This window comes from Aquarana catesbeiana, linkage group LG09 (assembly GCF_042186555.1).
Source record: "Aquarana catesbeiana isolate 2022-GZ linkage group LG09, ASM4218655v1, whole genome shotgun sequence".
Classification (NCBI taxonomy): Eukaryota; Metazoa; Chordata; class Amphibia; order Anura; family Ranidae; genus Aquarana; species Aquarana catesbeiana.
Window position 1 is genome coordinate 221437596 of NC_133332.1, and position 24974 is coordinate 221462569.

Consider the following 24974-nt stretch of genomic DNA (forward strand, 5'->3'; position numbering starts at 1 on the left):
CGGGACTATAAATGGGGCAGTGGCCAGTAGCTTTCATCTCTTTATTTATTCTGAGCATGCGTGGCACTTTGTCCGTCGGATTTGTGCACACACGATCGGAATTTCCGACAACGGATTTTGTTGTCGGAAAATTTTATCTCCTGCTCTCCAACTTTGTGTGTCGGAAAATCCGATGGAAAATGTCCGATGGAGCCCACACACGGTCGGAAATGCAAATGTCCTGGCTGTCATGTGGACCCTCTGGTTACTGACTCAGAACAAGTATGTAATTAGGAACTTAGGACTTTAAGGCCCCTTTCACACTGGGGCGGTTTGCAGGCGTTATTGCGCTAAAAATAGCACCTGCAAATTGACCTAAAACTGCCGCTGCTGTTTCTCCAGTGTGAAAGCCCGAGGGCTTTCACACTGAAGCGGTGCGCTGGCAGGAGAGAAAAAAACCCCCTGCAAACAGCATCTTTGGAGCGGTGAAGGAGCGGTGTATTCACCGCTCCTAAACCGCTCCTGCCCATTGAAATCAATGGGGCAGCGCGGCTATACCGCCACTGTAGCGGCGCTATGCGAGCGGTTTTAACCGTCATTTTTGTGGCGGTATTCGGCCGCCAGCGGTGTGGTTTTAATCCCCGCTGGCGGCCGAATACCGCCGCAAAAATGACAGTAAAGCGGCGCTAAAAATAGCACCATTTTACTGCCGACGCCCCCACCGCCCCAGTGTGAAAGGGGCCTTACTCTGACTTTCTTGATCTCATCTTCGCTTTGCGTCAGTGAGTAAAGCTGGAGGGTCAGCAACTATCATTTTCACAGTAACTCCAGCCACATATTACAAATTTGATCACATAGACAGGACGTCGTAGGCTTTTGACTAAAATGCCATTTTAGTTTTAGTTGTATTTTAGTTATATGAATTGTTTTAGTCGTATTTTAGTCGACTAAAATCTCCAGTACATTTTTTTTTTAAATTTTCAAGTTTTATTGATTTTGCATAGAGATACCAAACACAACATAAAGAGGCCAAAACACGCTCTCGCAGGGGCCATCACCTCCGTGCAAAAATATCAAAATTACAAACAGTAACAGTCTAAATGGTAACATAGTATGTAGTATGGTCATACCCAGGGCTTTTATTCTCAGAGAATAGGTGCAGGAACTCAACCATGCCCGCCACACACACATACCTGCCAAATGGCATCAAATAGTAGCTCTTCCCTCTGCATACAACCCCCTCCCTCCACTGTCCTCATTTTCTCCCCTCTCCTTAAAAGCTCCACCATCTGTCATATGTCTTACCTTTGTTGTAATATTAATCTGAAACACCTATCCGGCTGTAGTACCTCCCAGCATACTATACTATATTACAGTCACTTGCAAGGGAGATTATGCAGTAGGAGCATTAACAACTGGTCACCAGGGAAAAATGGAGACCACAGAGGGGTGCAGCCTACCACGCACCCTCTCCTGCCCATGACCGCACTGAACCCTGGGCACCTGTTCTGTATCTCCCTTGTCCCTGTCAGGCACTCAGTGGGATCTATGCTACACTAAGCTATCACTTGTAAACGCAGAAGCTGGACTTCAGTTTTACCAAGTGATAGTGGTGAGCAGGGAGCAGAAGACCTGAGCCAGAGGTGGTGGAACTGAGTTCCCCCTAGTTCCTGCTGAAAAAAACCCCTGGTCATACCACCCAACTTTCTGTTAGATTCTTTGTTTATGAAGGAATGTGATCAAAACCGCAAACATACCTTGATACTTAGGTCACAACAATTTGGCATACATTATAGATGCAACTCAAGTGGTCAGACCATACAAGCCAAACCACAAGGCATGACTGTTTGTAGAACCCGAAACAGGCATGGGCTGGGTGACCAACCCCAAGATTAAGAAGCTCGCTGTGTCCCGTGTAAAATTGAACTCCAATTTTAACTTAAGAAATGGGGGGGGGAGTGCGACCCATGGGAGGGCAGTCCTACAGAAGACCTAAGAAAAAATACTCGGTAAGATGAGAATAAGAGAGAAAAAGAAGAGGAGAGGGTGGGAAAGAAAAAAAAAGGGGGGGGGGGGGGGAGATGGGCAGCACAGTGGTGTAGCGGGTAGCACTCTCACCTAGCAGTAAAAAGGGTCGCTGGTTCAAATCCCAACCACGACACTACCTGCCTGGAGTTTGCACGTTCTCCCTGTGCCTGCGTGGGTTTCCTCCGGGTACTCCGGTTTCCTCCCACACTCCAAAGACATGATGGTAGGTTAATTGGCTTCTGTTAAAAAAAAAAATTGGCCCTAGTATATGAATGTGAGTTGGGGACCTTAGATTGTGGGCTCCTTGAGGGTAGGGACCATTGTGGGTGTGCGATGTATGTGTGGAGTGCTGCGTGAATTGGCAGTGCTATATGGGTACCTTAAATAAATAGAGATGGTTGTAGATACACACTCACTCAGGTTGAACTGGATGGACTGGTGTCTTTATTCAACCTTACTAACTATGGGGGGGAGCAGAGAGGGGGCAAAGGATTGTAGTGGGAAAAAGTAGGGGGAAGAGGGACCCTTCCCCCAGTCCCTCCACCGGCTTCACAAGATTCATCACAGGTCTCCTCCTCACTGGGTAATTAAACCAGCAGCCTTGCATACTCCTCTGAATAGAAGAATTCGAGCCAATAGAACCATCTCTTAAGGAACTGTTCTCTGAGTCCCCTATCGGTTGCCACCAGATCCTCCATTTTGTGGATATCAGCTACCTTCCTCAGCCAGGCAGCCACCCCTGGTGGCTCCGTCCTCTTCCAAAACCGGGGGATACAAATTTTCGCTGCTGTGACCAGCAGGGGCAGGATAGATTTCCTGTAGGCCTTGCTCGGTATTTCATGATGGTGTAATAGAAAGAACTCGGGAGTTTTGGGCAGCACCCTGTCTGTGAACTTCTGTTTAATGCGATGGACCTCTGTCCAGAAGGGGGTCAGGAGCCTACAATACCAGAAGATGTATAGAAGATTGCCTGATCCCTCCCCACATCTCCAACATAGGTCTGAACTCTGAGGGAACATCCGCTGTAACCTGACTGGAGTGTAGTACCACTGCCTCCTGCTGATTGGCACATATCGATGTTTTACACGTGAAGAGAATTATTCTCTCCACTTGTCTCTCGGTTAGCTGTATTCCCAGGTCTCGTTCTCACTTGGATATATAGGGAGGTCTGTATCCCTTGGGGGGTGAGATAAGGAGTTGGTATGTTAATGAGATCGTCTGACACACTGGTTCTTGCTCCAAGCAGAGAAGCTCGAAAGATGTCAAGGCTCTCTTGAAGGGCACCGGGGGGGCTGCGATCTAATAAAGTGAGCTAATTGGAGCTTTTGCCAGAAGGAGAGGTTCGCTAGAAGAGGGTCTTCTATGATGTTTTATCTTGATATCCACTTACCATTGTTGGTAAAGTGGCGGAGTTGACACCTATCACTTCCCTTCAGGTCTTGAAATCTGGGATCACTAAGTCCCGGACTAAAATCAGGATTCCCAATTACCGGGGTAAACGGTGAGGGGATGGGTGCGATTGAATGTTTGCGAAAGGTTTTTTGGGCTATCCGCCATGTCTCCCCTACTGTGGGATGTTTTGTTGCATGGTCTGGTAGGGACTTCTGGCACCAAGGCAACACGTCCAACTCCATTCCCGATACGAGCCGCTCTATTTGGATCCATTGTTTTAGTGTCACATTAGTGACGACACCAATCAACGATTCTTGTCAAGTGACAGGCCGCATGATACAAACCCATATCTGGGAGAGCCATTCCCCCGAGCATTTTAGGTAAGCGTAAAATTGACTGAGCCAGCCGCGGGGGCTTCTGTGCCCAAATGTACCTGATCAATGCTCGGTTTGCTGCTTTAAGGAAAGCATTCGGGATCCTAAGGAGGGTCTGCAGGTGGTATAGTATACGGGGCATAATATTCATTTTTATTATACTGCAGCGTCCGAACCAGGAGAACATGACCGTCTGCCACTTCCGTAGGTCTTTTTTGATGGCCGTCAGGAGGGGGGGGGGATTGAGGGGAAAGATATCCTCCGTCTTGCTTGGCAGGCGGATGCCCAAATATTTGATGTAAGAATTTGCCCATTTAAAAGGGAAATCTGCACGTAGCAGGTTGCCTAAAGAGGTCGGCATGGAGACATTTAAAGCCTCAGATTTCTGGAAATTGACCTTAAAGAAGGACAACGTTCCGTATTTCTTCAGTTCTGCCATCAGGTTTGGAATAGAAACCAGGGGATTGGATATAAAGAAAAGCAAATCATCAGCAAAAGCTGCTATTTTAGGAGACAGGGTGTCACTTAGATGAAGTCCCGATATGTTAGGGTTGTCTTTCACCGTACGGAGGAAGGGCTCCAAGGACAAGACAAATATCAATGGAGACAAGGGGCACCCCTGCCTCATCCCATTGGTAATCACAAAGGAGGAGGAGAGCTGACCATTAACTTTTACTTGAGCTGAGGGTCTGGAATAGATGGCTTGTATCCAGTTCATCATCCGCTGGCCCAAACCTATGTGTCGAAGGGTCTCAAATAGAAAGGGCCAATGCACCCTATCGAACGCCTTTTCGGCGTCGGTCGAGAGAAGCAACATCGGGGTTCCCCTCGTTTTGGCAGCATGGATAAGGTTAATTGCCTTTGTGGTGTTGTCCCTCGCCTCTCTTGAGGGCACAAAATCAACCTGATCCGAATGGACGAGCAATGGAATCCACTCCGACAACTGCATCGAGAGGACCTTAGTAAAAAATTTTAGGTCGACGTAGCAACAAGCATAACTTCGGGCATTTCTGTGCAGTAGGGAGGAGAAAATTAAGTCAATAACCAAATTGCCCACATACCAGATCCCCATCCTCATATACCCATCATTGGACTGAGCTCCTACCGCCCAGCTCAGCACTGGTCACCCCCCATCCGTGGGGGTCCACCTCCTTGGGTGGATTCCCGTCGGGGCAAGCCCGACTAAAATAGCATTGGGGATGAGGAGACCCCCCCGGATATAGAATGACCTCCTGGGTCCCCCCCCAGCAGTGCCTGAGGAGCCAAAGCGCCAGGTAGTGTGGCAACAGCCAAGGACCCAACACAAAGACCCCATCACCCTCACCTGTCCCATAGCCACTCTCAATCCTGCCCCCCCTCCCCTAGCCACAACCTGATAGAGACGACCCAAGTAACACAGTGCGTTAACAGTTTTCTGTATATAGAGTCTTATACTTTCCGGATGAGCAGGGCCAACTCTATTTTGCAAGGATATAGACTGTGGGAAGGGTCCCCCAAAATGGTTATTGTGAGTTCCAAGTCAATTGTGGAAGACCGGTGCTCGCGTTGGCCGGAGCCAGCCAGATAACCATGTGTGTCAGCCCCCAAGTCTCTTCCGGGGTCTCCCTGCCACGGGGAGATGACACTGTTTGGCACCTGGAACAACTCCCGCCGGCATAACCTGCGACAGAGGGGGTCCGACCCCCTTAGGAAGGCATCGTGTCTTAGTCCTGGAGGGGGCTGTACTATCTGACATGTATATCAAGCTGCAGTGTGGCATGCAATCTCCAGAACATTTTAGTTGACTAAAATCGAATGGGTTCAGTTAAATTGTAATGCATTATTTAACCCCTTGACGCCGATGTAACATAAATATATGACCCCACTGCACTGGGCTTTTTACATATCTTCCTTTGTGCTGGGAGCGTGCCGCAAAGCGCATTTCCAGCACATAGATCGGGGTCACACCGTACTAATGAACGGGACCTGGAACTCCTGATTCCGGGTTACCTGATCACTGTGGTAGCCTTTGACTGGCTACCACAGTGGCTTCTCAGCCTACTAGACAGTATGACCTGACTTTTTGTGACATGTTTTTGAAGTAATGCTTTCAGGGTAATGCGGCGTCATGCATGATGTCATGGTTCGGGGTACTCTGCGCAACACATCAGGCATCATACCGCAGGATGAATGTAATTTATTTGTATGCTTGGAAATGTATTGTTATGTAGTTTATTTATGCGCTGCGTCGCAGTACAGAGTGGAATGTACCCTGTTGAAGCATTTGTTTTTTGTATATTTTCTTGCAAAATAAAGTATACATTTTCAATCAAAAGTGGCTTCTCTGCCTTTTGGCTAAGATCAAGTGTAGTATCTGTTCTTATAAATTGCCAGAGGAGGCGCTGTGCTACTCCAAAAGGGGAGGGCTATGCAAATCTGATGGTGTAATTGTACCTGGATGGCCTGTTTCGGTAGGGGCCACATTAAGGTGCTCTTAGGTCTTAGAGGCCAATGATGGTCATATCCAAACAGGCTTGAAGGGTGCTCCTGGTGAGGATGGGTGCTGCACCAGTCTGGCCGAAGGGTCGGGTCCCTGGCCTTCTGGCCTAGATTGTTGTGGTCCTTGCCCCTCTCAGTTTTTTGGGAAAGAACACTGGCCCCCCTTTCCCACCAGGGGGGTGGTTAATATTTCCTGAATGTAATTAGGTAGGAGCGATAGGAGTGGTGGTTGAGCCCTTGCATCCAGGGTTCTCCCTAAGCTGCGTCGGGGGGTGGGTAGGCCAAGGTCTGGCTGTGGGCCAAGGTTGGAAAGAAGCCCATGGTGTATGTGCCCCTGGAGTGGCAGTCCAGGGGTGCCGTAAAGTCACTGTGAGTGAGGGTCACTTTGATTTATGGCACCACGGTCACTGCACCATACCACATGTTTTTTTTCACCTGCCTCCTGGGCCGGGCCTTTTGCTTGGGACAGGAGGAATTTTTTATTCCTGGCCAGAGGGCCTGGTCATTGTTTCACACAATGACCACTTTTCCCTCTCCTCTCCACTTCCTTCTCCCCCACTTTTTTTAATTTAAGCCCTTTGTTTGTCACTTTTTGTATTTTTATGTTTTGTACATGGTTTTTGCATGTGTGACTGGTAGGGTGTAGGTCCTCGGGCCTGCACTGAAAGTCTTGGGAGGGAGGGGACATGGCCTTCTGGCTTGGTTCGCCCTCTCTCATGGGGTCTTCCTTCGGGGGAGCCCCACCTAGTACTTGGGTGGGTCTGTTTCGGCAGACCCTCCAGAGAAAGGGGTCCGTCTGGTTTCGGCCAGATGGACCAAGTGTAAAGTACCCCAGTCCCAGTCTGGAGCCTCACACCCCGGGGGATCAGGGCAAGGTTGGGCTTGTGTACACCCTTTGCACATTTTTGTGTTTTACTCTTTATGTGTGTGCACATTTTTTGGCACCGGGTGAAGTTTTTGAGTGTGTTTCACACGCCATGGGCTTTCAAAAAGTGATCAGTCACTGTGAAGGCTGCCCCTGTGTTTTTCTCTCTGTGAATAGAGAGGAAAGATACATTGTATCTTTATCTCTCCTTACAAAGAGAGGAAAAACAAGTGTGTGTAAAATAAATAAATAGTAAAAAATAAAATTAAAAAAATAAAGAAAAAATACCTAGATCAAGGTTTGATTTAGGACAGTTCCAGGTTTAGTGTTTGGGTCAAGTAAGAATCGTAGGTCAGGGTCAGTATATTTTGGGCAGGATATTTTTTTCTTAAATTGGTATGAGTGTCAATGTGTTTTAGGTAGAACAAAACAAAAAAAAAAGCCAATTGCGCACCATTGTTTCTGGGCTGTACTACAGGTACAAACAAGAAATAACATACACAACACATATGCTGTATCGCTGCGATTTTCAGAAGAAGGAGAATTTTATTTGGGTTGTCCTTTGGTGGCAAGTTATGGCAGTGACAAGAAATATACAGCTAACTATAAAGAAAAAATATTATTTTTTTACTATTTTGGGCCAGTTTTCCTTTGATCATAAAAAAAAAAAAAAATCAGATTTGTGGATGTGAATCTCTGCCCACCAAATGCAGCATCATCAGTTCAGTGTCCACCAAATGCAGCCTCATCAGTGCAGTGTTCTAACACTGCTCTAAAATCCTCTGAGGGCTTCACAGAACAGCTCTATTTATACTGAGATTAAGTTGCACACAGGTGAACTCTATTTTCCCATTAGGCGATTTCTGAAGACAATTGGTTCCACTAGATTTTAGTTAGGGGTATCATGGTAAAGGGGCTGAATACAAATGCACGCCACACTTTTCACATATTTATATGAAAAAAATGTTGAAAACCATTTATCATTTTCCTTCCACTTGACAATTATGTGCCACTTTGTGTTGGTCTGTCATAAAATCCCAATAAAATACATTTACGTTTTTGGTTGTAATATAACAAAATGTGGAAAATTTCAAGGGGTATGAATACTTTTTTAAGGCACTGTATAATGTCTTTATAAGTAAGTCCCTCCCGCACATTTTCCTTACGTTTTGATACATTGACGAAAATTGGAATTGATTTTCAATTCATCAATTGAAGAAAATTCTGAATAATTTTCGTTTACTTTTTGTCACTGGAAACATACCGCTGGCAAAAATTATGGCAAAAATATTTTCGTCAACAAAATTAACACTACTTCTAGGCTGGGGCAACTAGGCCAAGTTTCATGAATTAGAAACGAAATGATCATGGTGGGGGTGGTACCAGCCTGCAAGGAAGAATATCAGGTTTGGAAGGGATTTTGGGGTTTCCCACAGACTTATTTATGCACTTTTACATAATGCTGACAATTGCAAGAAAACACACAGCGACCGAGTGTCTGATCCTATTGTTTCAGGAAAGGTTAGGACAGGTTCATGGTCAAAATATGACCACCCCACTGCTCTGCTCACGATGCTACCTTAAAACCACAATGGCTCTTTCACACGTGTTTTGATCTTTGAAGAGCGATCTACTTTCAGATCGCTCTTCAGAGAGCAATTGACAGACAGTGAGGAGGCATTGTATCACCTTCCAACCACCTGCTTTAAAGTAGAAGTCCACCTCAAAACTAAAATCCCTGCATCTACAGATATCCATGATCTAATAACCTTTCTAACCCGTAAAGAAGAAATCATTATACATACCTTTTTTGAAGCCGATCCGACCCAATCCCACGCTGAGCTGTCAGCCGCGGCTTCAACCGGATCCCACGCTGAGCTGTCAGCCACAGCTTCGCTGTGGAGGCGAGTGCAGAAGACACGTCTGACAACGGAAACCCCATAGTAAGTCTATGGGGGACATCACTCCTCATTCATTTCACAGCCATTGTCGGCTGTGTCCTCTGCTGAGCTTTCGCCGCTGGAGACTGGATCAGATTGGCTTCAAAAAATGTACCGTATGTATAGTGATTTTTTTCTTTAAGGGCTATATAGGTTAGTGTTAGATCGTGGATGTCTGTAGATGCAGGGATTTTAGTGTTAGGGTGGACTTACACTTTAACCCCTTCAACCACACACTAGTTCTCCACAATCGCATTGCATGTGGTTGCAGGGCATTTGCAGAGCAGCCCCATTCGTTTGAATGGATTGTGCATTACAGATGTCCACCAAAAACAACAAGGAGTTTAATTCCTGCCCCAAAGCAAAGAAACGCATGGCACAGCATGCTACTTGAGTAGTACTGAATGACATCCCAACACACCTTGACAACAAGGAGCACTGCAGTCTAGCGCAAAGGTGTGGCAACCCAATGACATGCGTTGCGGTGCAGATGGAGGCTAAAATGGCAGCTTCCAGAAAAGGTGCAGGTACATTTTTTTTAACCGTCGAGGAACATTGCTAACTCCTTCATTTTGAATAGGCTGTCTAATGCAGCGCACGTTAAAGTGTACATTTTAAAGGAACACATCTCAGCGGTTAGGTGTAAATCTAGCCTTAGGCCCCTTTCACACTGATATGCTTTTCCTGTGTTTTTTACCTTGCTAAAAAAAAAAAAAACGCAAGAAAAATGTTTCCCTTTAAATCCTATGGGACTTATCACACCTTGCATATCGTAGCTTCCCATTGAAATGAATGGAAATTGCTGCTAAATTGTGGTAAAAACGCACCATGATTTGCGTTTTTGGTGCATTTTTGACTCACATGTCCATTTTTCATACGTGTAGGCAATCCAAAAATGCACAGGAAACGCATCTGAAAAACAGCAAAATCACATATAGAGCAGTGTGAAAGGGCCTTTATATGGAAATTTCCTTCACTTTGGGGAAATTTCATCTCATTTCCTTTTGCATCTTCAGGAAGTGAAAAAGATAACCTCCCTCATCAGACAAAAAATATAACCTATCCAAAACGTAAAGCGAAAGTTCGCCAGAAGCGAGGTTCAACCTCCCAAGGTGGCCCTGCCCTCCTCAGGTGCCACCATTATCGCTAATGCACAGATGTACCCGCAGGCTCTGCCTGGCAGAACCCATCGGCAAATCCATGCATGCGCAGGTGACTTCTAGTGCATACACAAAAAAAGGGAAGTTCCAGACTTCACTGGTCATAGTCTTCGCGCCTGTGCGGATGTACCACATGGTTCTTTTGGCAGGCACAGGGGTTGTGGGAAAATTCTCGCCTAGGTGAGAATTGCAGAAGTTCTGCTTTGCAGCACAAATAAAGCTATTAAAAAAAATAAAGAAAAAATGATTACATTTTTATAAAAGAGGGGGAGGAGAAAGGGCAGCCCAACATAGCCCTTAGAGTGTGGATCCGCTTTAAGTTTGGGCTATACCTACATTTTAAACCTTGCCCCTAGGCAAGTAATCGATCTTGGTGTTCTCTCCGTACAGGGCTGCTTGGATCCGCACAAACCCCAATAATCAAAAACGAAAACAGCTGTGTTGTATAGTACAGTGAGCAAATGGCAATCCAAAATGGAATGATAGTAGAAACTTGCTAGCCTGGTATCATAATTATCGCCATCTAAAATCCTGAGTTATGGAAAAAAATGTGCAATGTATCCCCTATAATTAGCTCAAGGCCTGGATTTATTATGCAATGCCTGTAGGTGTATGTTTACACTGCTGCCTTTGTATATGGCCCACCGCCGGTCAGCACAGGGTTAATTGATGACGTTCCACCTGAGCTGGCCTTTCATTGGCTGTACCATTGTCCTTCTGTCAGCCCATGCTGGCTGCGGAATTTCCCTTGTCTGTGAGTCATCACTTAACTCTCGCCACGCCAGGCTGTTGGAAGGAGAGGCAGCCAGTGTGTCTTGATCCAGGATTGAAAGGGTGAAAGTGCAGAGGGAGAGAGGAAAGTGAGGGAGGGGGAGGCAGACTCAGAAAGGAAGGACAGGAGGGGAGGGGGGATCTTGTTTTGCTCTGTCCTAGTTATGGGAAGTACAGTATGAACTAAGCTGAAGACACTGAGCTGAGCTACACAACCCAGCGACAAAAGTACCAGTCTACAGACCATACAGGGGGAGGCCAGGGGCGAGCAGAAAACTTGCTGCGGCAAAACAGGTGACCACGGTTGAAGAGCGAACGAGTCAACAGTGGTGGACTACCTGGGGTCCACCGTTTACGGCAACTCCCTAGAGATGTCTCATGATATAGGCTGTGAGGACCCCACAGTACGCAGCCCCCCACAGCATACAGTCTATGTCCTGGTGGGCTCCAGCGCAGACAGCATTCAGCTGCTGAGGTAAGGCAGAGCGTCGTAACGCTCACTACCGCCTCGTTGTGTGTATGTGCGTCTCTCAGTTGGCCCTGCGCAGCTTGTGTTGGTGCAGAGTGCGTGGCTGGCGAGGAGACGGTTGTGTACAATCGGGTTATGTAAAGCTGACTCCATACGGAACAGTATTTTCACACCTGAGACATCTGTGGTCAGCCAAAGCCATTGGAAGACAACTTTTATTTTGGGGGTGATCTTGGGGAGAACACCTAAGCTGCTTGGATTTAATAAAAATAGGGGACACCATTATGGTTAGACTGTGTTGTACAATGGTTGGAGGTCTCTGATTTCTAGCAAAAGTCTTGGCTTTTGAAAATTTGTCTTTGGAAACTTTGGTCCTAGGCAGTGGCCCTGACAGTCTGCAATGCATCATCCTCCTTTTTTTTTCTACATGTTTAATTCTTCTCCTCTATTATGCAGGCCATACATGGATCAAATTTGGAAAATCAGAAATTCAAACAACCAAGCCATCGATTTCACCTCATGTTGCTACAGAAAATAATTTTTTTTTGGCCGGGAATCTTCTTTTCTTTCCAGGTCAATGCGCCTTTCTTTTTCGATTATATTTTTCCCACGATTCTCCCATCATTGATTAGAAATTCCTTTGTTTTGAAAAACATTTCTAGCATGCTTTCAAATTAGATGGGTGCACAAAAACTGGCCATTGCTGGAGCCCACTAATGGTGCAAAATTTGAACAAAAATCCTTAGTTACGATTTTCGAAAGAAAGTCCTTTCGGAATTTGACCCATGTAGTAGATGGCTTTAATGGCCTTCTAATCTGTACCTTGAATAATTTCCTATATACTTTCTCAGCAGCAAAGTGTCTCATGAAAATATTGGTGGGTACATAACTTCTGTAGATGGCCAAAGTGGACTGGCCAAACTATTATTCTCCTTCTATGGAGTAATTCCAAATCCCCAGATGGACAGAGACCTGTAGGTCCTTAGCATTTGAAAGGAAGAAGTCTGTCTAACACCAGTAGGATATAAGCAAGTGATACCACCATGTTCAACAATTAGTTCAAGTAATGATCTCTTACATCATCTGAGGTTAATGTAATTGCAAAATAGATTTTTCAGCATGTTGGAAAATATCTTTGCTAAAGATGGTTGTCCATGCTGTTTTGAAAGCATGGACAAGCAAAGGGAAGAAGCGTGCAAGTTTGAAAAAAATCAAGGTGGTCTAGGATGGTAGGGCATATGGTTGCCACCTCATCCCTTTAAACCTGAACACAAATTAATTACACAGGTTCTGTAACTGGTTAAGGTGGTAATTAAACTCACTTGGTGCCTTATCTGCATTTAATTAGCCTCAGAACCTGTGTAATTCAAAGGTCTTTGGGTTTGAAGGGATGAGGTGGCAACTCTAGTAGGGCACCCCACAGCCCATTCTTCTTGACTCAGTGCATTGGGGTGCTGAGAAAAGAGGGTGGGGGGGCCACAGCTAGGAGGAACGCAATACGCAGCTTTTGCTTAGTCATTCAGCTCAACGCAGTCAAAGGAAAACAAGGGCACTAGTCTGTATCTATTAATACACACACCCAGCAGGCTCAACATGGCAGCCTCAAATTACACCCTGGCCCCAATCAGTCAACACCGGCCTAATAAATAAAGGAGGGCAAACATCAGCGAGGTTGTGCAAAGTGCAAGAACACATAGCAGCCAATCACAGTTCAGTTTACTGTTGTCAGATCTGTGAAAGCTGAACTCTGATTGGATGCTATTGACTGCGACACATTGCTCCACAAGGCAGAGCGTTCTTGGGAAGGGGAATAAAAGAGACTGAAATTTTAAAATAGCTTTCAGGGAGAAATCACTGTGCCAGTGAACCCTAGAACATCCTTTGTATTCTTAATAATGTGCTGCATCCAAGAGCCCTTATAAAACGCAAACAATGATAAGATCTTAATTGAATATGAAAAAAAGGGGAAGTCTGAGGTCAGAACTGGAAACCGGCAGCAAGCCGGGACTTGCTGGCAACTAGAAGGGTCGCTTATACAGATACAGCCTTGATAACAGAGCAGCGGGTGATGGGTTAAGTCGTACTGAACTGCTGGCTCTTTTTATCAGGTTAGGGTTAATGTATAGGCTTGTCTTTGTCCACAACAAGTAAGAATAGCTGACTTCAGCACCCCCTCCTTCCTAGACTCTACTCTTGAAATTGTGCAATCCTTGGACTCTTGCAGTCTGCTCACACACAATCAAGGCTCCCTAGCTAAGCTCAAAGGGGCCCCTCCTTGATAGGCCCCCTTAATCTGTATTGCTCATGGAAAGTCCCTAGCTAAAAAGAAGACAATAAAATGCCACTTATTTATTTTACTTCTGAGAGGCTTACCATGATATGCGATTCGTCCAGTCCCAGACTGTGCAAAGGTGAAGTCTAGTTGTTTGGATGAAGACAGTCTTACCACAGCCTCACTGCTTTAGTAAATAAGACTTATCTATTGAGCCAAGGAGCATTGCACAGATTACAGTAGCCCCTTCCCAGCTAGTCATAATTCAGCTTCTGTTGGCTCTTATAACTCTGACTAATTGTCATAGTTGACAGCACTCTAGCTCCCTTGTTACCTGCTCCCATGCTCGCCTCCAGGACTTCTCCAGAGCCTCTCCCATCCTCTGGAACTCCCTGCCTCAGTATGTCTGGTCAGCCCCTACCCTGTCCGCGATCCCTGAAACCTTACTTAGTCCCCTTTCACATCAGACCTGCCTGTCAGTTTTTCAGGCGGACCTCATCAGTTGCTTAATTCAACCCTGACATGTCTGATGTATAGTTGCCACCTCACCCCTTTAAACCCGATCACATATTAATTACACAGGTTCTGTGGCTAATTGAATGCAGGTAAGGCACTAAGTGAGTTTAATTACCACCTTAATCAGCCACAGAACCTGTGTAATTAATATGTGTTCAGGTTTAAAGGGATGAGGTGGCAACCCTAGCCTGCTGACACCCGCCACTATCCGATCCTGTCCTTGAAATCCAGAGGGATGGAGACCCTATTTTCCATCCGTCTATCGGATCGGATGGGCTTGGATGAAAACAGACAGGCGGTCTATTTTTATCCGATCTCCCCATAGAGAAGAGCAGGGCTCTGACAGGTCCTTCTCTGCACAGTGAGCGGAGACAGACCTGTCATCCGCCTGCTTAGCGGGGATCAGCAGAGCGATCCCCCGCTGAGCAAAATGGAGTCCGCCAGGCGGAAAGCCCATGTGAAAGGACCCTTATTCAGGGAAGCCTGTACCGAGTCACCTCCATCAGATTATCCCCCGCAGCAGTTACCTTTTTGTACCCCCTCACCCCCCTTTAGATTGTAAGCTCCATAAGCAGGGCCCTCCTATTTCTTCTGTATTGAATTATATTGTAATTGTACTGTCCCCCCTCTACATTGTAAAGCACTGCGCAAACTGTTGGCACTATATAAATCTTCCATAATAATAATAATGCAATTATTGCCTTTAGCATAGCTTAAGCCTGGCAATAGACAATCTGTTTTTTTTTTTCAATTAGCCAGCAGGCTGATTGAAAAGAAAAGAAAAGATTGGATTCCCCCATCCACCCAGGGGAGGTGGATGGAGGAATCCTTCCCACTGTGCCATTGTATTCTAACTGTTGGACTCCTGTTAGGATACACTGATCAGCGGCTGCAGCACATTGCCTCAGCCAAATCGACAAAGGTTTTCCAACATTCTTGTTAGAAGTTGATCATTGGATCAACTTCTGTAGAGCAGGAACGGACATACATGGATCAAAATTCAGCCAGTCCCGTTAGACCGGCAGAATTTTGATCCATCTATGGCCAACTTAAGTAAGGATTACTCTGAAAAGAAAATTACCCCGTTGAATTAACCATCTCCTGACCAGCCATTGTAGTTACAGTGGTTGTAAACGTTTGATTAAAAAAAACGAAAAAAACAAACATGCCTATACTTTCCTGCTCTGTGCAATGGTTTTGCACAGATCTGCCCAATCCTCCTTCTTCTGGGGTCCCCTGCCGGTGCTCCAGGCCCCCTCCTCTTCATCGGGTGCCCCCACGGAAAGCCGCTTTCCATGGGGGCATCCATGCATTAAAGGGAAAAACCTTAAGCCCGGGTTCACACCTATGCGAATTAGATGTGCGTTTCCGCCCATCTAATTCGCATAGCAGGAGAATGTGACTGGCTCTCTATAGAGCCGGTTCACATATCTCCGGGGCGGCTGCGGTGCGCACTGCACAAAAACGCTGTGCGTCTTTGGCTGAGTTTCAGGGCCGAATTCAGGCATAGAATCGTCCCTGATTCGTCCCTGAAACGGTGAACAGGGACGCACAGCGCTCCTGTGCGGTCCGCAGCGCATTATGGTGTGAATCCGGGCTCTAGCTTTACATCCACTTGAAATAACCAGCCAGGAGAGCTGCAGTTCCGAGTGGCCATTTATAAAAGTAGAAGCAGCGTTTTTTAAGTCAGTGTGCATGGAGCCTTACAGCGTGTTACCATAGACTTGAATGGAAGGAGTGACAAGCTTCAACTCCTCCCAGACTTGACTTATATTTTTCATTTTTGCCACACACCGATGCGAGGCAATGCAAAGCTACATGTTTTTCAAATGTGAACAGCTGTGTCCACTGTCCATGTTATCCATTGTAGGCTGCTTTGCTAGGCCTTTGGGGAGTGGCAACAACGTGCTGCAAACACCTGTAGCTAATGCCAGTGTGAACAGGACCCATGAGAGAGACAGAAGCAAGAGGAAGGAATTTTTTCCCCTGCTATAGCAACTTGGATCCTACATTCTGGGGGGTTTTTTCGCCTTCCTCTGGATCAACTGTGGGTATAGGATTGGGTATATGGGATTGTATGATATTTTTTATTCATTTTGTTATGGTTGAACTAGATAGACTTGTGTCTTTTTTCAACCTAACTATGTAACTAAGAGGTCAAAATTGCAATTTAATGTGGTGAGGGTACTGTGCTACTGATCACCAATGTTATGGGATTTTTTTAAGGGAAAGATGTATTTTTGAGTTTATCCATGACATCTAGCCATTGCACTTAATGCAGTTTCATCCTCCAGGAAACTTTCTTCCACTAATAATGGAAGCAAACATTTATATTACAGCTTACCAATTCTTAGATATGATGGGTGTATTAGTTTATTTTTTTAGGCTTTCTTTTGTCTATTTTCATCTGGTGATCCAGCCAGCAAGTCTATTGTTTTTCAGAAGCACAATCTCTCCAGCAGAATGCATCAGTTTACATGTATGAGACAAACCATTTACTGCCTGGTACACACACTCAGTTTTTTTTTTTTCGTTCAACCCAGCAGACTGAATTAAGAAAAAACTGAGAGATCGCTGTACTAACACAAGTTATTTGAGTGCAGCGATCTCACCTGCTGTTGCTTTTTCTAGCTTTCTCTGGAAACATGAAATGGAAAAGGTGATTCGTTGTTATGGGCAATGCAGACAGTCAATCTAAACATAGTTATATTACATATTCTCTTTGACTGAAATAAGTCATAAACTGTAGTGAAAGGGCAGCCATAACAAGCAGTGCTGAGAAGAATGCAGCTTGGCAGGAATAAGTGACCTCATTGAGGCTAGTGATGTAACTTGTTTCTGCAGAACATTGCATCACCTTACTAACCGGCTTATGTATGAACTTTCCTCCCTCGTGTGGCCTTCAGCAACAATTCACAAACTTCCTTCACATGTGTAATGGAGCGGTATGACTTCTTTACAAAGTTCCATGGGCCAGTGTGTCCCCTAAACAGGAGCGCTCTAGTAGCATGGGGAGGAAGGCCCTTGTGTCCGGGAAACCAGACGTGATCAGGCAAAGTTTTCTTACCCATTCTTGTGCTGTCCTATTGACATGGGGGACTGACACTAATGTCATCCTGTGTCTATGCACTTTAAAGCGGAGTTCCACCCAAATTTTGAACAATATCTGTATGTATTCTCTTCCTTGCCTAGATGCTGACATGCCGTTTAAAAAAATTGAAATCGCCGTAATTACCTTTTATTTTTCTGTTCTTCTTTGCACTTCCTGGTTCTCCTCCCGTGGGAGTAGGCGTGTTTCTCCCAGACTCCTGGGAGCTAGTCTCAGGCTTCCCAGGATGCCACTGAGCATGTGCGGGAACAAGTGGGGAATGCTGGGAGCACAGCATTCACCACATCCAGGAAATAAATGCTTGTGGGCTTCAAATGCCCACAATGAAGATGGAAACCGCCTGCAGTGAATAATATAAGTTATTCTTTCCGACGAAATCTGACACAGGCGGACATATTACACACAATATGTGAGTATGTAATGCTGAGAAGAAAAGTTTGTGAATGAACTAAAAAAAAAAAAAAAACGATAGATAGGTGGACCCCCGCTTTAAGGTGCCACCATTCCATCTGTGAAACATGTAGTGGGTACAAAATAGCATCTAGGCCTCTGTGCTATTTTAGCTCCTATACAACCATAGTCATTAAAATGAATGATTTACTGCAGGCCAATCCAACAGTGAGGTTGGCTCAGTGCTCTGACTGATTAACCCAGGTGTGAATGACGCTGTGGTTCAGGGAAGCTTGGTAGGCGCAGAAACTCCTTGCAGTAGTACTAAAAGCAAAACTTTTTTCATTTTGGAATAGACTAAGGGAAAGTTATAACCACTGTCAGGTTTTTATTTGCATCTTTGTCCTGTTGGTGAGATTTCCCTTCACTTCCTGTCCCATAGCCAAAACAAGAAGTGAGAAGACATCCCGGACTAGTGTCCCCACTGGAAGATTTCCCCCCTTTATTCCTGTTCTGGGGACAGTCTAAGCTTTAGGATTCTCCTTTACTTTCACCTTCAATGATAATGATAATCATGACAAAAGAGGGTGAATCTCTCAAACGGGGGGCACAGACGGTTATAAAACTCGACAGATGTTCTGGTCCCTCTCAAAAAGTTTCTGCGGTCCTCCTAGGCCTAGAAAAGAGTGGAGGACATCTTTGCTTCACTCGTTTATGTGCCCAGCCGCCGCCAGTGCCTGATCGGTCCCCGGAGCTACCGATCGCCTAGGTAAACCTCTGAAAATTGATGGTGGGAGGAGGGGTGCTTGGGGAGACCCCTCTCGCACCTCTGAAAGCAATCCAGCAGTGAATCCGCCGCTCAGACCACTTGTAGCAGAAAGTCCAGGCCTGAGGGAAAAATGAATACTGGAGTTATGGCATCTAGCTACAGCCATAACTCCGGTATTAAACGTCAAAGTAATGATGTATTTTCCCAGTTAGGCAGTCAGCAAGTGGCTATGTGAACAGCAGGACTGGCAAAACCGAGAATTATTTTGTGCCTCAGGAAAATACTTGTGTGTGAACATAAGGTGGAAAGGTTTGTCGAAATGAGCCTTAAGCCCTTGTTCACATTAAAGTGACTTGTCATGCGATTTGACAGGTCAAATCACATGACAAGGTGCACCCTATTGTCGGCCATGTTCAAATCGTTGCGACGCCGACTTTGCGTCAATTTGAAAAAGTAGTTCCTTTACTACTTTTGGCTATTTTCGAGTGCGACTTGCATAGACCTGAAGTTGCACTGGCATGGCTTTGAAATTGTGTGCTTTCCGTTGAAGTCGCACAATTTTAAAGCCGCATTCAGTGTGAACGAGGGCTCAAAGGTAACACAAGAAAAATGCAGTCCAATTATTGTACACGGAGGTATGAGGGCAAAGTCTGTGCTGATATATTGACTGTGAGAAGCTACACCAATAAACCACCTCACCTCAGAAAGTGGCGTCACAGTGTACACAGTCTCCGGTCACATTTTATGAAAAGTTCCCAGCTTAGAGAATGTAGCCTGACAGGAAGGAGTGACCTCACCGAAGGTACTGGTTTAGCAGACTTCTACAAAATCAACAGACTGTTACCAGAATTACCACCCTTTTTTGTGGAGATGGCTGCATTTTAGCTAGGCCTCAACAACCGATTGCTAAATGCAGCAACTACTCAGCTCCTGTGCTGGGGACTTTGTGATACTGTAATGATTAGATATAATAACAGCAATATATGAATGTTGTTCCCTAACGTGAACGGATGATTTTTTTCCTGGAAAAAGGCTGTTTTGGGTGGATTCCGTACAAAGAGTGCGAATTAGATAAGACCTGAATGTAGTAATGCAAGGGCCTGGCTTGTGAAATCGTCTGGGAAGGGTGCCACTTCAAATGAACATTCATGTTATCTTACTCTTCCTCTTCTCCTCTTGACAACATGGATGAACCAACGTGCTCATTCAGTTTATAAAACCTAGCTGTAGCCATGGGCCAAACATCTTCCTCAGATTGTATAAAATGCCCCCAACCAAAAGCAGACTGTGAACACTTCAATTGTATATCTAGAGCAGCGGTCTCCAAACTTTCTAAACAGGGTCCCTTTTTACTGCCCTTCAGACTTTATGCGGGCCAGACTGTGACCATTGGGAGTAGAAAAGGTCCCGACGTCAGTGAATAAAAACAATGCCCCATCATTGGTGTCATTGGGTCCAAGTGTTGGTGTCATTGAGAGGAATTGTATCCCCCCCACCGTTGGTGTCAGTGCAAGGAGTTCTGCCCCATCGATGGTGTCAGTGGGAGGAATTTTGCCCCATCATTGGTGTCATTGGGAGGGACTGTGCCCCTTCACTGGTCTCAGTGGAGGGGAATTATGCCCCATTGTTGGTAACAAGTAGATGAAATAGAGCCCCAGGGGCTGAATAAAAGCAAGCAAAGAGCCTTATCTGGCCCCCAAGCCGCAGTTTGGAGACCACTGGTCTAGAGAAAACCTTTATTGTACTTTGTATAGAGTGGGGAAGGGATAGACCCTCTGTCAGGTTTTTATTGCTTTCTATGTCTCCGCTGAGAGAGAGGGAGAGAGATTCACCACTATATTTGTACTGGTGACCATTACCACCAGGGAAAAAAGTCAGAGGAAGTCAAAATTTTAATCATTGCCTGAACAAGCAGTAAGGGGAAAGCTTCCAATGGGCACACTCAGACATCCCAAGTCTCCCGCGAGGTGCGGGAGCCTACCGAATTTCGGGGGTGGCTCCCGGACACCCGCAAGTGCTGCCCGATATCCGGCTGCGGGACTGATCCTGGATGGTCGCTGGTTCACAGTCGGGGATAATCGGTGCAGCAGGAAGGACAGCTATGAACACTGATCTCCCTGTATAGCTGACATCCACTTCTCCTTCTTTTCCTAAAAAGCTATACAGGGAGATCGGTGATCACAGCTGTCTCTCCTGCTGCACCGATCATCCCCCGACTGTCCCCTGTATCCTCCCCTCCGTGTCCTTCTAACCCCCCTGTTCTTCTCCCCCGTTCTTCTACAGCTCTCCTCCATGCCCCCCCCCCCCCCCCTGTTCTTCTCCAGCTCCCTGTCCTCCTCCTCCGCCCTTCCTCATCCCCACATCCGGCTTCCCTCCTCTCCTCTCCTGCCGGGATCTGTCAGGATGGAGATTGGAGGAAGGGACCGATCATATACCGGCCCCTTCCTTTTCTGAATTGGACACAGTGAGTGAGATCGCTCCTGTGTCCTGTGAAAACCGAGCAGAGTAACCTGTGTGTTACTATGCTCAGTTTATGAATGGACAGGAGCCGCTGTCTCCTGTCCATTCATCTTCAATGCTGAGAAAGAGCTGGGGAATCTGTGTCCTCAGCCTCTTTCTCTGTCTCCAAGGGGAGATGTCAGGGTTCTGTTTAGACCCCTGATACCCCTGATATCTCACCAAAGCCCCCCCCCCCACAGGGTTGATAAAAAAAATTATAAAAAAAATTATAAAATAAAAAAACTACTGACACCACCCCCCTGCCCTACCAACACTGTTCACTGCCCCAACCCCCTCCCCCCAAAAAGCATAAAAAAATAAAAAATTTAATTGTAAAAAAAACAATATGTAAAAATAAAAACTACTGACACCATCCACTGCCCTACTGACACCATCACCGCCACATACTCCCCACCCTTTCCCCAGAAGCACTGTGAAAAAAATATTTAAAAATCTTATTTAAAGAAAATAATAAACAGCAAAATTGTAAATAATAATAATAGAGAAAATAATACAAACTGCTCTACTGACACTGTCTACTACCCCCACCCCAATCATTGTGAAAAACAAAAAATAAAAAAAATTATTTAAAAAATAAAGAACTACTGACACCGTCCACCGCCCTACTGACACCATCCTGCGCATACTACTCACTGCTGTACACTCCACACTCCTCACATGCACATTATACCCACCTCCATACACTCCACATTGTACATTCCCTATTTAACATTACTACATTCTGCACTATGTAAGTCATCTCAGACTCTATAAAACCACACCCCATTTTAGCCACGCACAATATGTAACACAGTTTAAGCCACACCCACCTCCCTGAAATGAGTGTTTGCAGGTTGGGATGTCTGCACACCTATTCCAGGGACTGGAACTTTAGGGGATTTCCTCTAACTTCCTGTTCCTATCCCTGGGATAGAAAGTAAAGGGAAATTTCCCTAACCCAACCTCCCTGTCACATTCAGCGGGCAGTATCACCACCACTGAATGTGACCTATTCAAGTGCATGGAGCTATGCTGCAACCGCAAGCAAAACGCTACGATGTGTTGTGGCACACACACTTTAATTTGGAATTGCCCAGTTATAGCTGATTACTGGTCTGCTTACTAAAATACACTAAAATCCTACGACAATCTCTCCCCTGCAGACCGGAAATCTGATTATTCTGTCTGCTTGAAACTGGCCTCAGCTACATCAGATTTTTCCTAAACATAAAAAAAAAAATAAACCGTGTAGTTGGCCCATAAGACCATTTCTACAGGGTGAATGAACCCATCTCACTTATCCTTTTACAATTTGAAATGATGATTAACCAGATCGTGCCATATAACCCCTTCTTTGGGGTTAAAAGTGCCCGGCTATCGGCGAAAAGCGGCGCAAACGTGCCGCTTAAACAGCGCTTTAGCACTAATGCGGCCGTGGCTCAGTGTGAAAGGGGTCTTACATTGAACTTTTTCTCTTTGCTCCCACTTGGTCTGTTAAATATACCTTTTAAAAAGCTCTGATGAAGTGTGTCTGCCCTTGAAATGCGTCAGTGCTAATGCACGCTAGCAACAGTGGCTGCATGCTGTCAAACAGGATCGGTTACAGGGATTTCTCCTCTATGTTGAGGGTCAAACAGGTCTCTTTCTAGATGTTTTTTTTACAAGTCAAGACTAGTTTGTAAAGAATGTTTGGAAGGACCAGTCTGAAAATGCCCATAGATGGATCAAAATTCAATCATGGATGTCACAGAAGTGATATTAGTCCCATTCTGCTCCAATTCAGGAGGAGATCTGTTTACAAATCCCCTGCTGAATGGAAAGGAGCATGCCTGTGTGAAAGGACTTCATACTGTAATTTAAAAAAGAAAAAAATGGGCAAAAGACAGCCCTGGGTTGGACTTTAAAGGCACTTTGGAAGAAGAATAGGTAAAAAATATATTTTATTAATAACAATTCGTTATGCAAACAGAGCAAAATAAACCTAAAGAATTAAAAACATATATCACACATTAGACGTGAGTACATGGTGCAGAGAGAATGTATGCACCATGTAGGCAACAGTGAGCCCCTGTGCATCAACATGTTTCGCTGTATTGCTTCATCAGGACACACTCGGGGGTTGTTGGAAAAAACAGGTCTCACTATCTTGTCAAAAAATCCACAGATAATCTCCCCGCTGGGCATCACCATGTATTGGCATAGGATTATAATATTCAGATATTTGTGACCAATGGTAAGTAAATCCAGTGTCACTTCAAGCATATATATTACAATAACATTATTCAAGAGTAGATAGGGGGAGAAACAGAAAAACAGGAAGGGGGAGGGTGGTATGGGCATAGCCATTTGGGACTGCATTTAATCCGTAGTGCCGGTGGTGTATATGTATTAGCCAGGCATAACCATGTCTTTAAGAGCTGTGGGAAACAGCCCACCCTGCAGGTGGCGAAAATCAATAAGATTTGCAGCAAGTCCATTAGTCCCTCAGAGTAGCCATGGTTAGTACTACGTCCAAACAGCCCTCCAAAAGAACATCCACCACTTCTCTGGGGCCTTTAAAGTCCGACCCAGGACTGTCTTTTGCCCATTTTATTTCTTTTTTTAGTTACAATCCCCCAATACGGATGTGGCCATAGAAGTGCTCTCTTTCTTATATTCACAACTTCATTTTGTAGTAGAATTTGAGTCAAAACTTTTTGTTTTAACGTCAATACTGGGCACTTTCACTCCCTTCCTGCCCAGGCCACTTTTCAGCTTTCAGAGCTGTCGCACTTTGACATTTACGCGGTCATGCTACACTGTACCCATATGAAATTTTTATCATTTTTTTGAGACAGATAAAGCTTTCTTTTGGTGGTATTTAATCACCACTGGTTTTTACATTTTTTGCTAAACAAACTAAAAAAGACCAAAAATTTTGAAAAAAAAAAAATATTTTTCTTAGTTTTTGTTATAAAATTTTGCAAATAAATAATTTTTCTCTTCTATGATGTGTGTTGATGAGGCTGCACTGCTGTGCGCTGATAAGTCTGCACTGATGAGGCTGCACTGCTGGTGAGGCTGCATTGATGGGCACTGATAAGGGAGCACTGATAAGCTGCACTGATGGGCACTGAAGAGGAGGCACTGACGAGGCTGCACTGATAATCTGCACTGATAGAGGGAACTGATGGGGCTGCACTGATAATCGGTGCCCTGATTATCAGTGTAAATGTGCACTGTCAGCCTTGCCGAGTATTGGCTCTCCTTTCCTCACACAGTGACAGCGCGTGAAGAAAGGACTGCCGATAACCAGCAAGTTTGTTTTTACATGTGATCAGCTGTGATTAGACACAGTTAAACACATGCTAAAGGGCCGCTGTGATTGGCCCTTTACCTTGATCTGTGACCAGCGGTGTAAAAAAGTGTTACAGAGCGCGCCCGATGAACGCCCCAGGGGGCACCCAGGAGACGAGTCCTGGGAGGATGTTTCTTTTCTTTTTTCCACATAGAGTCCTGGAAGGATGTCCATGGACACCCTCCCAGAACAAGAGAGCCACGCTGTAGCCGTCTTTCTGCTATGGCACAGTACTGAGGTGGTTAAGAACGTTTCAGTGACTTTCTAATGGTCACTGGGGTCAAATAGACCGTTCGTTTACAACTGTGGTGACAAGAAAACTTGAAGGAGCAGGATGGAAATTTTTTCTCAAACGAACCTCAAACAGTGAATGTAGTTATTGTTTGGGAAAGTCCATTTGCTCCAAAATTGAATGTTAAAAGCAATCGTTTTTGAAGTACTTTTAAATGACATTCCTCACGTCATGGAATGTACTGATGAGAGTTGTTGTAAGAATATTCGTACGGGCATTCGTTTGAAAATCTACAAATATATGGCCATCTTTAGGCTCGGTTCACACTGCCGCGACTTGAGATCCGACTTGTGAGACTCCAAGTTGCGTGACATGTGAAATCCCATTTTAGTCA

The 24974-nt window shown here is 45.3% G+C and overlaps 1 protein-coding gene and 1 pseudogene across 1 annotated transcript in view; both read left to right on the top strand.

The window, feature by feature from the left end:
• The first annotated feature begins 6087 nt into the window (after positions 1–6087).
• On the top strand, positions 6088–6168 carry LOC141109079 (U2 spliceosomal RNA; annotated as a pseudogene).
• A 4890-nt stretch (positions 6169–11058) lies between these two features.
• Positions 11059–24974, top strand: part of TFE3 (transcription factor binding to IGHM enhancer 3) — a 59125-nt gene continuing 45209 nt past the window's right edge. Inside the window, exon 1 of the mRNA XM_073599786.1 lies at positions 11059–11462. Within this exon, the coding sequence (XP_073455887.1) occupies positions 11359–11462 (104 nt within the window). The 5' untranslated portion in view covers positions 11059–11358. The remainder of the gene's footprint in view (positions 11463–24974) is intronic.